This window comes from Ylistrum balloti, unplaced genomic scaffold, assembly GCF_031769215.1.
Source record: "Ylistrum balloti isolate Yb309-2 unplaced genomic scaffold, AGI_CSIRO_Ybal_v1 Utg369582, whole genome shotgun sequence".
NCBI classification, from domain to species: Eukaryota; Metazoa; Mollusca; class Bivalvia; order Pectinida; family Pectinidae; genus Ylistrum; species Ylistrum balloti.
Genome location: NW_026781872.1, coordinates 273935 through 291711, shown reverse-complemented (window position 1 = coordinate 291711; position 17777 = coordinate 273935). Strand labels below are relative to the sequence as shown.

General features: G+C 35.2%; 1 protein-coding gene across 1 annotated transcript; it reads right to left on the bottom strand.

The window, feature by feature from the left end:
- Positions 1–13018: 13018 nt before the first annotated feature.
- On the bottom strand, positions 13019–17269 carry LOC132543439 (uncharacterized). Its single transcript, XM_060206943.1, has 2 exons — positions 16833–17269; positions 13019–13788 (listed from the first exon to the last, which is right to left on the bottom strand). Exons 1-2 carry the CDS (start codon positions 17266–17268, stop codon positions 13127–13129), a joined length of 1098 nt encoding a protein of 365 aa, XP_060062926.1. The 5' UTR covers position 17269; the 3' UTR covers positions 13019–13126.
- Between the last annotated feature and the right edge of the window lie 508 nt (positions 17270–17777).

Sequence of the window (17777 nt, the reverse complement as noted above, 5' to 3'; positions counted from 1 at the left end):
AATGCCAGTGGTGGAGTGCGGTAAATTGTCTTCCTACAAACGATTTCCCAATTTTTCTAGATCACAGTGGTCAAATATTATTGCAAGTTTAGTAGACCCAGAGTCCTATTGTTTTACTGGTTCTTACGTGGGATGGAGTGCTATAACTTTTCTGGGCACCTTATTCTGACATCAACACCTCATTCTGATATAAACTTCTACAAACAGAACATCGCATTCTGACAATAACATCTACATACAAAACACCTTATTCTGTCATACAAATGTACGTACAGAACACCACATTCTGCACTTACGTCAACCTACAGAACACATAATTCTGATATTAACCTCTACATACAGGACACCTTATTCAAACGTTAAACTTTACACGCAGATTATCTCATTTTTGTCACTATTCTCTACATACATAACACCTCATTTTGAAATAAACCTCTACATCAAAAAACAACTCATTCTGACATTATCTTCTACATACAGAACACCTCATTCTGACATAATCTTCTACATACAGAACACCTCATTCTGACATAAACCTCTACATACAGAACACCTCATTCTGACATACATCTCTACATACAGATCAACTCATTCCGACATTAACCGCTACACACAGAATACCTCATTCTGATATTAACCTCTACATAGAGAACACCTCATTCTGACATTAACCTCTACATACAGAACACCTCATTCTGTCATTAACCTCTACATACAGATCAACTCATTCAGACATTAACCTCTACACACAGAACACGTCATTCTGATATTAAACTCTACATACAAAATACGCCAATTTGACATTAACCTCTACATACAGAACACCTCATTCTGTCACGACCTCTACATACAGAACACCTCATTCTGTCACAGCCTCTACATACAGAACATCTCATTCTGACATTAACCTCTACATACAGAACACCTCATTCTGACATTAACCTCTACATACAGAACACCTCATTCTGACATTAACCTCTACATACAGAACACCTCATTCTGTCATTAACCTCTACATACAGAACACCTCATTCTGATATTAACCTCTACATACAGAACACCTCATTCTGATATTAACCTCTACATACAGAACACCTCATTCTGACATTAACCGTTACATACAGAACACCTCATTCTGACATTAACCTCTACATACAGAACACCTCATTCTGACATTAACCTCTACATACAGAACACCTCATTCTGTCACAACCTTTACATACAGAACACCTCATTCTGACATTAACCTCTACATACAGAACACCTCATTCTGACATTAACCTCTACATACAGAACACCTCATTCTGTCACAACCTCTACATACAGAACACCTCATTCTGTCACAACCTCTACATACAGAACATCTCATTCTGTCACAACCTTTACATACAGAACATCTCATTCTGACCACCTTATTCTGACATCTTCGCAATATTTAAGGTAGTGAACGAGGGGTCGGTGAATTAGCGCTTAAATCCGCTAAAATGGCTTCCTATCGAGGAGGGAGGAGGTGTGCGGTGTACGGCTGTCCTAACACTAACACGGATGGGGTGTCGATGCATGACGTCGATCAATAAAACTGATTGTTGATTAAATAAATGTATATTTGATATTTTTTTTTATTAATTCTACAACTAAACACAAAATTGATAAGGTAGCCAATAGCTATGGCTTGGACGGTCATTGGAATATTAATCCTTCGTAATCGTGAACGCCTAATACACGGAGAAGGCCTAGTCGTGAATGGGTCCCGGGAATTTTCGTCCCGAGAATTTTCGTACTACTATTATATAATATAGAATAGAATTATTAGAATTCATAGAATAGGTTATGTGTGTATGTTGTGTGTATAAGGTGTATTTGGTTTTTAGATCTTCCAGCAGACGATGTTGTTTAGTTATTAATTTTGCGATCGTAAAAATAACAATGAGATCACCAGTCTTGATTTGTAAACACAGTTCACAGTGTAGAGATGTCGTCTAAACTCATAATCACACCTGTGCCAGGCTAGGTAATAAGCACCTTTGTGGCTTGCAAAAACAATGGTGACACCTGTCGGCGAACAACAGCCGCGTACCAGTACTTGGGTAAAAACCAGTCAAATAATTGTATAAACTTCTAAAACATCAAATTTGTATTATCAACACAGAGGAGGGTGTTACAATTGATTGTTGACACCCTATCTATATATATATCCATAGTGCTACGAAAATTCCCTGGAACGAAAATTCCCCTCGGACGAAAATTCTTCGGTACGAAAATTCCCGACACCTCGTGAATGTATGCATAGTCTTGCACAAACGCGATTTCCCGACGTCAGAAATTGTTGACCGAGACTTGAAGATAGTAAAATTAGTCCAAAACCAAACCTAATTTTATTTTGTGTCTTTGAAACGACGATTCACTGTTCGACTACTTTCACAACTACTGGTGAGACCCAGTGAAGTACGTGCCAATCTATGTTGCCCAAACGATCGTCACTTTCCGAAGGGTTATTTTCCTCCTCAGTTGATACATCGTCTTGTCATTCCGGTTCAAATCGGTAGGGCTGGATTCCGTCTTCAGAAATATCATCCACACCATAATCAGACTCCTCAAAACTCATGCTCAAATCGCTCTCAGTTGCGGTGTCGTTGTCACTGTCAGTCATGTTGACTGCCATTTCTGTTGAACTTATGACGTCACGAGTAGAAGCGCCTCGATTCCGCGGAAATGACGATTCGGCTGATTAGGTCTGGGCGGACAGGTGAAAATCGACATCTTTGAGCTTTAATAACTCGACACTGGGGCGACGGATTTTGACGGGGTTTTCGTTATTATTATTTTTACGGTATTCTTAACAGTATATCTAAACACATCTACACGTAGAACATCTCATTCTGACATTAACTTCTACGTACAGAACACCTCATTCTGAAATAAATCTCTACATAAAAGAAATCATTCTGACAGTATAATCTACATGGATAATACACTGAAGTGATACATTAAAGCGATACACTGAAGTGATACATTAAAGTGATACACTGAGACGATACACCGAAGTGATACATTAAAGTGATACACTGAGGCGATACACAGAAGTGATACAATGACGTGATACACTGACGTGATACACTGAAGTGATACATTCAAACGATTCACTAAAGAGATACACTGAAGTGATACACTGAAGTGATACACCGAGGCGATTTACTGAATCGATACATTGAAGTGATACACTAATGCGATACACTGAGACGATACACTAAAGTGATACACTGAGGCGATACACAGAAGTGATACAATGACGTGATACACTGACCTGATACACTGAAGTGATACACTGAAGAGATACACTGAAGGGATACACTGAAGAGATACACTGAAGGGATACACTGAAGCGATACACTGACGTGATACACTGACGTGATACACTGATGTGATGCACTGAAGAGATACACTGAAGGGATACACTGAAGGGATACACTTAAATGATACACTGAAGTGATAACCTGACATGATACACTAAAGTGATACACTCCAACGATTCACTGAAGGGATACACTGAAGCGATACACTGAGTCGATACACTGACGTGATACACTGAAGTGATACACTGAAGGGATACACTGAAGTGATACACTCAAACGATTCACTGAAGGGATACACTGAAGTGATACATTAAAGTGATACACTGAGGCGATACACAGAAGTGATACACTGACGTGATACACTGACGTGATACACTGAAGTGATACACTGACGTGATACACTGACGTGATACACTGAAGTGGTACACTGAAGTGATACAATGACGTGATACACTGACGTGATACACTGAAGTGATACATTCAAACGATTCACTGAAGTGATACACTGAAGTGATACACCGAGGCGATTTACTGAATCGATACATTGAAGTGATACACTAATGTGATACACTGAGTCGATACACTGAAGGGATGCACTGAGGCGATACACTGAAGCGATACACTGACGTGATACACTGAAGTGATACACTGACGTGATACACTGAAGGGATGCACTGAAGCGATACACCGAAGTGATACACTGAAGGGATACACTGAAGTGATACACTCAAACGATTCACTGAAGGGATACACTGAAGTGATGCAATGAAGTGATACACTGACACGATACACGGACACGATACACTGGATGAAACATTTGATTGTAAGTTTTATTGTTTGGTCTGATTGGCAAGAGAGTGTCAAGTTTTTATCAAACCTAACTTTAAACTGGTGTTAAACTGCACTAATCTGCCATTATGCTGTACGGTCAGTGTTATTTTGTTTTTTAGCTGAATAAATCATTATGTAAACCTTTTCAATAACAGTCAAATATGTGTATTTCTAATCAGTATAACGAAGCCGCGATAACATATTAAGTGTTACGTTAACCTATGTAACCGTGCTTCGATGCTTCCTACTTGCAGTGGTATGTCTTTCCATGACAGCTGAGAAACCACCATATAAAGAAAGCCTGAATTATACAACTAGATTTCTAACATAAATCGCAGAGCTGACCGACTGATACTAAGTAGACGGATGGTTATATTAACAAATAAGCGTATTGTGATGTTCGATTCCTAATCATGTCATGTTTCTTTAAATGACAAAGAAACATTTAAGATGTTAATAATAATTAAATAACTATAGAAAATTTCATGTTCCTCTTACTAACTTGATGTTTTCTGTATCGGATAATTAAATAGACATTAATGATTTTCCTTGTCTATTCGGCTCTCAGTATTGTTATAAATAACGATCAGATCTTGTGAAAAATAACGATCAGATCTTGTGAAAAATAACGATCAGATCTTGTGATAAATAATAGACATATCTTGTGATAAATGATGGTCATATCTTGTGATAAACGATGGTCATATCTTAAGATAAACAACGGTCAGATCTTGTGATAAATAATAGACTTATCTTGTGATAAACGATGGTCATATCTTAAGATAAATAACGGTCAGATCTTGTGATAAATAATAGACATATCTTGTGATAAATGATGGTCATATCTTGTGATAAACGATGGTCATATCTTAAGATAAACAACGGTCAGATCTTGTGATAAATAATAGACATATCTTGTGATAAACGATGGTCATATCTTAAGATAAATAACGGTCAGATCTTGTGATAAATAATAGACATATCTTGTGATAAATGATGGTCATATCTTGTGATAAACGATGGTCATATCTTAAGATAAACAACGGTCAGATCTTGTGATAAATAATAGACATATCTTGTGATAAACGATGGTCATATCTTAAGATAAATAACGGTCAGATCTTGTGATAAATAATAGACATATCTTGTGATAAATGATGGTCATATCTTGTGATAAACGATGGTCATATCTTAAGATAAACAACGGTCAGATCTTGTGATAAATAATAGACATATCTTGTGATAAATGATGGTCATATCTTGTGATAAATAATAGACATATCTTGTGGTAAATGATGGTCATATCTTCAGATAAATAACGGTCAGATCTTGTGATAAAAAATTGTCAAATCTTGTGATAAATTACGGTCGAATATTGTGATAGATAACGGATAAATAACGGTCATATCTTGTGATAAATAACGTCACATCTTGTGATAAATAACGGTCACATCTTGTGATAGATAACGGTCATATCTTGTAATAAATAACGGTCAGATCTTGTGATAGATAATGGTCATATCTTGTGATAAATAACGGTCATATCTTGAGATAAATAACGGTCATATCTTGTGATAAATAATAGACATATCTTGTGATAAATGATGGTCACATCTTGTGATAAATAACGGTCATATCTTGAGATAAATAAGCGCCATATCTTGTGATGCATAACTGTCACATCTTGTGATAAATAACGGTCATATCCTTTGATAAATAACGGTCATATCTTGTGATAGATAACGGTCATATCTTGTGATAGATTATGGTCATATCTTGTGATAAATAACGGTCATATCTTGAGATAGATAACGGTCATATCTTGTGATAGATAACGGTCATATCTTGTGATAAATAACGGTCATATCTTGTGATAGATAATGGTCATATCTTGTGATAAATAACGGTCTGATCTTGTGATGCATAACTGTCACATCTTGTGATAAATAACGGTCATATCTTGTGATACATAACTGTCACATCTTGTGATAAATAACGGTCATATCTTGTGATGCATAACTGTCACATTTTGTGATAAATAACGGTCATATCTTGTGATGCATAACTGTCACATCTTGTGATAAATAACGGTCATATCTTGTGATGCATAACTGTCACATCTTGTGATAAATAACGGTCATATCTTGTGATACATAACTGTCACATCTTGTGATAAATAACGGTCATATCTTGTGATGCATAACTGTCACATCTTGTGATAAATAACGGTCATATCTTGTGATGCATAACTGTCACATCTTCTGATAAATAATTGTCACATCTTGTGATAAATAACGGTCATATCTTGAGATAAATAACGGTCATATCTTGTGATAAATGATGGTCATATCTTGTGATAAATAACGGTCTGATCTTGTGATGCATAACTGTCACATCTTGTGATAAATAACGGTCATATCTTGTGATGCATAACTGTCACATCTTGTGATAAATAATTGTCACATCTTGTGATAAATAACGGTCATATCTTGTGATAAATAACGGTCATATCTTGTGATAAATAATTGTCATATCTTGTGATAAATAACGGTCATATCTTGTGATAAATAACGGTCTGATCTTGTGATGCATAACTGTCACATCTTGTGATAAATAATTGTCACATCTTGTGATAGATAACGGTCATATCTTGTGATCAATAACGGTCATATCTTGTGATAAATAACGGTCAGATCTTGTGATAAATAACGGTCATATCTTGAGATAAATAACGGTCATATCTTGTGATAAATAATGGTCATATCTTGTGATAAATAACGGTCTGATCTTGTGATGCATAACTGTCACATCTTGTGATAAATAACGGTCATATCTTGTGATAAATAATTGTCACATCTTGTGATAAATAACGGTCATATCTTGTGATAAATAACGGTCATATCTTGTGATAGATAACGGTCATATCTTGTGATAAATAACGGTCATATCTTGTGATAGATAACGGTCAAATCTTGTGATAGATAACGGTCATATCTTGTGATAGATAACGGTCATATCTTGTGATAGATAACGGTCATATCTTGTGATAGATAACGGTCATATCTTGTGATAAATAACGGTCATATCTTGTGATAGATAACGGTCATAACGGTCATATCTTGTGATAAATGATGGTCATATCTTGTGATAAATAACGGTCATATCTTGTGATAGATAACGGTCATATCTTGTGATAAATAACGGTCAGATCTTGTGATAAATAACGGTCATATCTTGTGATAGATAACGGTCATATCTTGTGATAAATGATGGTCATATCTTGTGATAAATAACGGTCATATCTTGTGATAAATGATGGTCATATCTTGTGATAGATAACGGTCATATCTTGTGATAAATGATGGTCATATCTTGTGATAGATAACGGTCATATCTTGTGATGCATAACTGTCACATCTTGTGATAAATAACGGTCATATCTTGTGATGCATAACTGTCACATCTTGTGATAAATAACGGTCATATCTTGTGATGCATAACTGTCACATCTTGTGATAAATAACGGTCATATCTTGTGATACATAACTGTCACATCTTGTGATAAATAACGGTCATATCTTGTGATGCATAACTGTCACATCTTGTGATAAATAATTGTCACATCTTGTGATAAATAACGGTCATATCTTGAGATAAATAACGGTCATATCTTGTGATAAATAATTGTCATATCTTGTGATAAATAACGGTCTGATCTTGTGATGCATAACTGTCACATCTTGTGATAAATAACGGTCATATCTTGTGATAGATAACGGTCATATATTGTGATAAATAACGGTCATATCTTGTGATAAATGATGGTCATATCTTGTGATAAATAACGGTCATATCTTGTGATAGATAACGGTCATATCTTGTGATAAATAACGGTCAGATCTTGTGATAAATAACGGTCATATCTTGTGATAGATAACGGTCATATCTTGTGATAAATGATGGTCATATCTTGTGATAAATAACGGTCATATCTTGTGATAAATGATGGTCATATCTTGTGATAGATAACGGTCATATCTTGTGATAAATGATGGTCATATCTTGTGATAGATAACGGTCATATCTTGTGATGCATAACTGTCACATCTTGTGATAAATAACGGTCATATCTTGTGATGCATAACTGTCACATCTTGTGATAAATAACGGTCATATCTTGTGATACATAACTGTCACATCTTGTGATAAATAACGGTCATATCTTGTGATGCATAACTGTCACATCTTGTGATAAATAACGGTCATATCTTGTGATGCATAACTGTCACATCTTGTGATAAATAATTGTCACATCTTGTGATAAATAACGGTGATATCTTGAGATAAATAACGGTCATATCTTGTGATAAATAACTGTCACATCTTGTGATAAATAACGGTCATATCTTGTGATGCATAACTGTCACATCTTGTGATAAATAATTGTCACATCTTGTGATAGATAACGGTCATATCTTGTGATAGATAACGGTCATATCATGTGATAAATAATTGTCATATCTTGTGATAAATAACGGTCATATCTTGTGATAAATAACGGTCATATCTTGTGATAGATAACGGTCATATCTTGTGATAGATAACGGTCATATCTTGTGATAGATAACGGTCAAATCTTGTGATAGATAACGGTCATATCTTGTGATAAATAATTGTCATATCTTGTGATAAATAACGGTCATATCTTGTGATAGATAATGGTCATATCTTGTGATAAATAACGGTCATATCTTGTGATAAATGATGGTCATATCTTGTGATAGATAACGATCATATCTTGTGATAAATGATGGTCATATCTTGTGATAGATAACGGTCATATCTTGTGATAGATAACGGTCATATCTTGTTTCCAAAAAATAATCAAGCATGACTTCTTACTGATCGTCATCAGTGCGAAGCTTATGTAGGTGTCTTGTCAGGTATTATTTAAACGAGTTCGTCTGTTTCAGGAAACAAAACATTCACAACAACATTCCTCGATGGCAGTCAATACCAATACGTTTGTTATTATTGCTTTACGTACCATCAGAAACCAGTGTCATATAAGGATGTGTCAGGTTTGGATTGTTGAGGAAAGCCGGAATTCCTTGAGAAAAACCTGTCACCTGCGGCCAGTACCTATCGGCTGCCCCAGGTAGGTCTCGAACCTTAGACCCTGAGGTGGAGGACTAATGATAAAAAAGGTCAGACACCTTAACCACTCCGCCCCTAAACACTAATACAGGAAGTTCGTGCCGTAACACCCCACCAAAGTATTTAAAGCATTATAGTGTCGCACATGTCGCTGTTTATTCCATACACACAATTTATACGAGAAAGCAGAAGATAGTTTTGCCTTCAGGAGTTTCTGATCTTTTTTCTATATAATATCAAAAGGGGTTCCGAATAAAGAGTTCTTTCTTCTATCCTTGTCCGATATTCTCTAGTTTCTTGTTACCGTTTAAGCATAACTGGTGATTTTAATTTATTTCCAAATCAAAAGTAATTCATCCTCACCTACATGTGGGCTGGCTCAGTTTGTCATTGCAAGCTGTGTTCTTGTGATTAGTTTATCGTTTTGTGCCAGTTTTCGTTTCCTATGTGTGTTTGTGCTCGTCGATTTTAATACTATTTTATATTCGGTTTCCCGATTTCTCAGGTCAAAAAGATATACTGTGTAATTATATTCATATACATGAAGTGTTGCGATAATGTAGATTCGGTTATGAATCGGAACGCACTTATTGATGCTTCACTTCTGCATATCAATTTCACTACTTTCTGTACTATCCTAATTATTCCTGTCATTTTCCGTGTTGTTTCATATATTTGTACCAGTTTGATAATAAGTTTGATGAAATCGATGTAATACGGTCCAGTGTTTTTTACCATATTAATTTTCGTACTCGGGTCTGGTCTTGCCATCAAAGTGAGTTTTTTTTTCAAATTTAAGCTGATGTCATCACTAATGCATGGGGTTATGTACGGGTTTGCTTTGTATTGTAAGTGGTGGTCTATGTCTTCAATAAGTATACTGTTATAACTAAACTTTCAATTCTGTCGTATTTTACTTCACTTGGGATTATTTCCTTGTTAGACCCACGTTATAACAGCTGAAGTAAAATAAAAAAAAAAAAATATCAAGTTCTCAAATGAGACCAAAATAACAAAAAAGATCACACAGACAAGCTAATAAACATCGAACGCGTAGTTTTCCGACAAAGAAATATTCAAATTTTCAATGAGATCACCGACGACTGTAAAACATTCCCATCAAGGGAACTGGCCCTGGAATGTCGAATTAAATGTGTCACGTAAACACCATAGTTTGGGTATGTATGGATAGGATGTTTGGTTGGTATATATGTTGAATGTAGTCCTTTTTTAAATTTAGGGAAACGAAATGGTATTTGGTAAATTCATAGTCGTATGAAAACAAAATCAAATTAGCCAACAGAGGGGCACAGTTAGTTTCCATAGATTTGATAATATGTAAGTAAGAGTCTTCCTTTTTATCGAGCAATGCTAGTTTTTTTCTATGCTATGTGCAGAGAATGCCATTATGTCTTTATACAAAGGTCAAGTAATATTAGACGTTTTATCTGCAGGCGCAATAACTTACACGTTTCGTCTAAACCTTTAACATCAGGATCAAGAAAGTCAGACTTGTTTTGTTCTCATTGCTGATGTAACCTTCCAGTGCTTTTAAGAATATATCTACTATGAAATTCAAGCCAACGCAGCGTTCTCTATGCGGTCATAGCAATCATATTGAGCTGAAGTGCTAAGTTTTCAAATATTGTGTCTTACGTGCTGCCTATGATGTGCTCAGTGCAGGTTTTGTTTTCAGAATATGGAAACTCATCGCTCTTGTATAATTATCAGGGATAGGTTAAGTTGAAGTTCCTTTACGGTTCACCGCAGACAGATGGCTAGTGTAGGTCTGTAATCGATAAATGAAAAACGTAGTGGCGATAAAGTTACACTTTTAGGAACACCCTTCTTGTCTTTGCACTTTACCCGATTCATTTGGGGATCGATCTCCTGTAATGAAAATTATTTAAGATAACCCATAAGAAATATTTCATTATGCTGCTGCTGCACTTCCCTGTGTAGATAATTACTTTACTTTGAATACATCCGTAGTCGCCTCCAAGGCTTCAAATTTTAGGCCCCTCGAATCGCTGATTTGTCCTAGGACAAAACAACCGTATGATATATTATCACTTGCGAGTCTGAGAAGGCCGAAACAGTTGTATGACGCAGTTTAATTTATTGTTTGCTGGTAACAATTCCTATGTACTTATTTTCAGAGCTTCAGTTGGTAAGCTTGTAACCTTAAAATGATTGGTTGACTTTAAAACAACTATACTGCCAAACCAAACCAAAAAGGGAGTCGACTCCAAGTCGGCACAAGGGAATTGCCCTTCTTTCATAGATAACATACGCTCAAAGTAAAAAGAAATCTTGACACTCCACGTAAGTTGAGCGACACCAATACGAGATTATCTATGAGTTATGTTCTCTTATCGAAATATACCCCTGTATACTTCTAAGTCAGACTTAATACGAGTTTATTACGCACTTGCATCTGATTATGTAAGTATACATATATAATAAAGCCTTTGCGTCATCAACAGAACCAAGTTCGTGTATAAGGGTAAACATACACCCCAAACACCACAAAGAGATGATGTTCAATTCACCCGACTGGTGATATTATGGCTAAACTTTAGCTCACCTGCTGAGGTTTTCTGGTCTCCGGTTACATGCTAAGCACACGTTAATATAGCCACACTAATGTCGAACGCCAATTTCTTACTAGGCTTTTATAGTAAATTGTTGGCTATTGCTTGCTTCCATACTTTTTGGGCAGTTTAAGGTATCCAAATGTTATTGAATATCTTATAATTACTGCCTATCAAATATGTCAACAGCTGCGGGCAATCCTACTACAATACATATCCGTTTGCATTCACTGTACTTCGTGCATTTAACACCTGCTAACAAACACGTCCTATACATACTGTTAAATGCACAGAGAATCAACACGCGTACTTGGATGATACATACAGAATTACAGATACCCTTAACAAAGTTTCCGAATAATATATTGAACAAAAACGACATACATAAATGACATAGCGCTAAAGGTCCCTTGTTTTAGTTCTGAACAAGATTTTTACATAGCGAAATCCCGGCCAAATGATGAGCGTCCAACAAACCAAAGAAGGCTGGGCATCCAGTGCCTTCGATAAATCAAGTCCATATGACTGTCCAGATAACTGCTATCTGCTTGACATCAAGAAAGATCAAGAGAACAGAGCATAACAGTCTAAGTAGACTGCGCCACTGAAAAACCAAATCGTGCGTTAACGAAATCGTCATATGGAATCATTGAAAAAATAAATAAAAATATATTAATAATTTAGAAGAAACCACCAATAAAAGGTTGACATAACTGTTGTCAGGAATGAAGTTACTTACTATATATACAATGTATCGGTTAAATTGAAGACGACACGTTTATTCATAAGTAATAACATTTACGGACAGTGTTGAATAGTATTGTTTCTATCGTGAGCGTGTTTGATGCTCGTTAGTTTTTCAACTGGTTTCGTTATTACACACCTTGTTCTCATGTACACTACATGTTACGTTTTGATACAAAATAATGCCGTTCTTTAGATTTGCTGAAGCTTGACATCTCTTTCCGGACGTCCATTTCAGAGCAACAAAAAACGGAAGTTTTCTTGATGAAGCAATCATTGTATTTCGAAAACAACTAAATGATATATATTTTCTTACATTTGATAATGACGTAGGGATATTTAAAGAAAATACAATAACGATGATATGTATCGATACAGCAACCACTACTCGTTATGTATTACACAGTTAACAGTCACTATTTTCTATATCATGCGATAATTCATCGCCTAGTTTACACTGTCAATCAGATTGAACATTTCGAATATGTGCAAGTTATTGACGGATGACTTCCGGTGTCCGCGAGAATCTGTGCGCACATATAACATGTTTCTATCAAATCTCACAATATCACGAACCATGTAATCGTACCTGCCGCTCGTGATGGAAGAAAAGCGCGTGCAGTTCGGCGCGACGGCGTCAATATGTTCATTGTCCATAGAGCCGTAAGTAAACCCGAACTGATCCGTAATCCTCATCCTTAGATAACCTGGGTCTGCGCAAGGCTCAACTGGACTTTCCGGTTCCGTTTCTGAATATGTTGCTTCACACATTTCGTTGATATCCCATCTGAGGGAGCTCTGATCATTGCTTTCTCTCAAGTAGCTTGTTGAATCGAGGAAATTCAGCACCAACCACGCCATCTGTTGAGTAATCAGCCTCACGTGAATGAATACTTTCCAATCCTGGGAGAATATAACGTCGCCCAGAGCTAGTGGGGCGAGGTTGATAATTTTACGTGGGTAATCTTGGTTCGGGTTGTAGATGTAAACCTCATAATTGTCGGCGTCAGTCGCCACCAGATCTCCGTTTGGGAGAACAGCAAACCCACCAATGTGGCATATTTCGTATGAGCAGAGGTTGAAGTATTTTATTTGTCGAGCATGTGTACCTGAGGATGAAAGCGCTACATGTTAATTTTAGTTTAAAACGGCAATTCTTAAGTATATATACAGTAATAAAAGTGGACATTCCGTGAAATATGTAGCATATGACATCCATAGCTGGTATTTTGTATATATGATATCCTATAAATATATGTTACTGTCAAATCATCTTCATGGATAATTATTTTTCTCTTGTATTTTTTTCGTTGATTTCATGAGTTTTTTAAATCCAAGAATTCATTTCTAAGCAAATTATTAAAATACTTAGAGGATTTCGTCAGGTACACTTATCTTAGAAATCATGTGACCAGGGTACATATATATTGTTATAACAATAATAAACAGTGACCAGGGTACATGTATATTGTTATAACAATAATAAACAGTGACCAGGGTACCTACATATTGTTATAACAATAATAAACAGTGACCAGGGTACCTACATATTGTTATAACAATAATAACAATAATAAACAGTGACCAGGGTACCTACATATTGTTATAACAATAATAAACAGTGGCCAGTGTACATATTTATTGTTATAACAATAATAAACAGTGACCAGGGTACCTACATATTGTTATAACAATAATAAACAGTGACCAGGGTACCTACATATTGTTATAACAATAATAAACAGTGACCAGGGTACCTACATATTGTTATAACAATAATAAACAGTGACCAGGGTGCCTACATATTGTTATAACAATAATAAACATTGACCAGGGTACCTACATATTGTTATAACAATAATAACAATAATAAACAGTGACCAGGGTACCTACATATTGTTATAACAATAATAAACAGTGGCCAGTGTACATATAACAATAATAAACAGTGACCAGGGTTATTATTGTTATAATAATAATATACAGTGACCAGGGTACCTACATATTGTTATAACAATAATAAACAGTGACCAGGGTACCTACATATTGTTATAACAATAATAAACAGTGACCAGGGTACCTACATATTGTTATAACAATAATAAAAATAATAAACAGTGACCAGGGTACCTACATATTGTTATAACAATAATAAACAGTGACCAGGGTACCTACATATTGTTATAACAATAATAAACAGTGGCCAGTGTACATATTTATTGTTATAACAATAATAAACAGTGACCAGGGTACCTACATATTGTTATAACAATAATAAACAGTGACCAGGGTACCTACATATTGTTATAACAATAATAAACAGTGACCAGGGTACCTACATATTGTTATAACAATAATAAACAGTGACCAGGGTACCTACATATTGTTATAACAATAATAAACAGTGAGGGTACAGTTATAACAATAATAAACAGTACCAGGGTACCTACATATTGTTATAACAATAATAAACAGTGACCAGGGTACCTACATATTGTTATAACAATAATAACAATAATAAACAGTGACCAGGGTACCTACATATTGTTATAACAATAATAAACAGTGACCAGGGTACCTACATATTGTTATAACAATAATAAACAGTGACCAGGGTACCTACATATTTATAACAATAATAAACAGTTATAACAATAATAAAAACAGTGACCAGGGTACCTACATATTGTTATAACAATAATAACAGTGACCAGGGTAATAACAATAATAAACAGTGACCAGGGTACCTACATATTGTTATAACAATAATAAACAGTGACCAGGGTACCTACATATTGTTATAACAATAATAAACAGTGACCAGGGTACCTACATATTGTTATAACAATAATAACAATAATAAACAGTGACCAGGGTACCTACATATTGTTATAACAATAATAAACAGTGACCAGGGTACCTACATATTGTTATAACAATAATAAACAGTGACCAGGGTTACAATAATAAACAGTGACCAGGGTACCTACATATTGTTATAACAATAATAAACAGTGTTATAATAACAATAATAAACAGTGACCAGGGTACCTACATATTGTTATAACAATAATAAACAGTGACCAGGGTACCTACATATTGTTATAACAATAATAAACAGTGACCAGGGTACCTACATATTGTTATAACAATAATAAACAGTGACCAGGGTACCTACATATTGTTATAACAATAATAAACAGTGACCAGGGTACCTACATATTGTTATAACAATAATAACAATAATAAACAGTGACCAGGGTACCTACATATTGTTATAACAATAATAACAATAATAAACAGTTACCAGGGTACCTACATATTGTTATAACAATAATAAACAGTGACCAGGGTACCTACATATTGTTATAACAATAATAACAATAATAAACAGTGACCAGGGTACCTACATATTGTTATAACAATAATAAACAGTGGCCAGTACATATTTATTGTTATAACAGTGACCAGGGTACCTACATATTGTTATAACAATAATAAACAGTGACCAGGGTACAATAATAACAATAATAAACAGTGACCAGGGTACCTACATATTGTTATAACAATAATAACAATAATAAACAGTGACCAGGGTATAACAATAATAAACAGTGACATATTTGTTATAACAATAAGAAACAGTGGCCAGTGTACATATTTATTGTTATAACAATAATAAACAGTGACCAGGGTACCTACATATTGTTATAACAATAATAAACAGTGACCAGGGTACCTACATATTGTTATAACAATAATAAACAGTGACCAGGGTACCTACATATTGTTATAATAATAATATACAGTGACCAGGGTACCTACATATTGTTATAACAATAATAAACAGTGACCAGGGTACCTACATATTGTTATAACAATAATAAACAGTGACCAGGGTACGTATATATTGTTATAACAATAATATACAGTGACGATGTTATTGCATTATTCTGAATGTTAAGAAGAGGCTGTATCAAAAATGTAAAATCCGAAAATAAACCAGGTTAACTGCGTTTTAATGTTGTTTGATTCTGAATCAATAATGATTCGACGGCGATGAGCACAACTGACTGTCACGGCAATCTCTGCATTGTATATCTCATTCTGCCAAGAGATATGAAATATTCAAATATTTTTTATGTATACCTACCATCCAGTCTCCGTGGGGAACGTCTTGGTTTCCATCTCAACAGCCATCTTCTTCTTAATGTACGGCGTTCCTGCCTTGTCATGCCATGGACGCTAATACACGTATCATTCTCCACTCGAGATCGGGACCGAGTTAGCTTTGTATTTACGTCACGCAGATGTGACGTCACGTTCATTATCCCTTCGGCATTTTCCGATGATATATTTAAAACATTCCACGGTGCGAGTGACGTTAACTGCTGCTCTAAATCATTGTAATGGGTTATCTCTTCATCAGCATTATTCATCAGGTTCGATAATACGCCATAGATATCTCCTAGTTGGAAGGCAGCATTTTGCGGTCTGTTTTCTCGAATATTATCAAACTGTTGAGCACATCGTTCCATAGTGTTGAAGTTTTGTTGACGCATTGTTCCTTGTACACAAGCTCCATACATCAATATGATCCAAAATGTATACAAATTATTCCCCATTATGTAATCGAACTCAAAAAGTAGAAACAAGATTTAATTATGTAAGTTTGCATCGACTTTCACGTATACCAAACTATTCTGTAGTCATTTTCAAACAGTGGCGTTGATAATTTTAAAACCAATGTTTACCAATCCCAAGGCATAATAGGAGAAATGTGTTTTAAATAACAGATGTATGGTTTCTGTCTCTACCTTGGAAATCTCGATACGAGACCTTGTGTGAGATATCCGCCTGTCAGAATATATTTACCATATCACTTATCTTTAAGTTCTACAGGGAAGCTACATATATCAAGAGTGTCCGTTATTTGATAGCTGTGTAATCGGAATATTTTCTGTAACATCATGATATTTCACTGATTAGAACAAGAGCAGAGAAACAAGCCCCCATTTTCTATAAATCCTCTCAAAAATAACACATTTGAACATATTTTATTCTGGAAGGTTTCTCTCTAACACACTGCCTATACACT

What these genes read in the sequence shown, in the direction of transcription:
- LOC132543439 (XM_060206943.1), bottom strand. Translation starts at nt 17,268, where the DNA reads ATGTATGGAGCTTGTGTACAAGGAACAATGCGTCAACAAAACTTCAAC. An exon ending in TTCCCCACGGAGACTGGATG is followed by an intron (nt 13,789 to 16,832) that starts GTAGGTATACAT and finishes TTTCATCCTCAG; the next exon opens with GTACACATGCTCGACAAATA.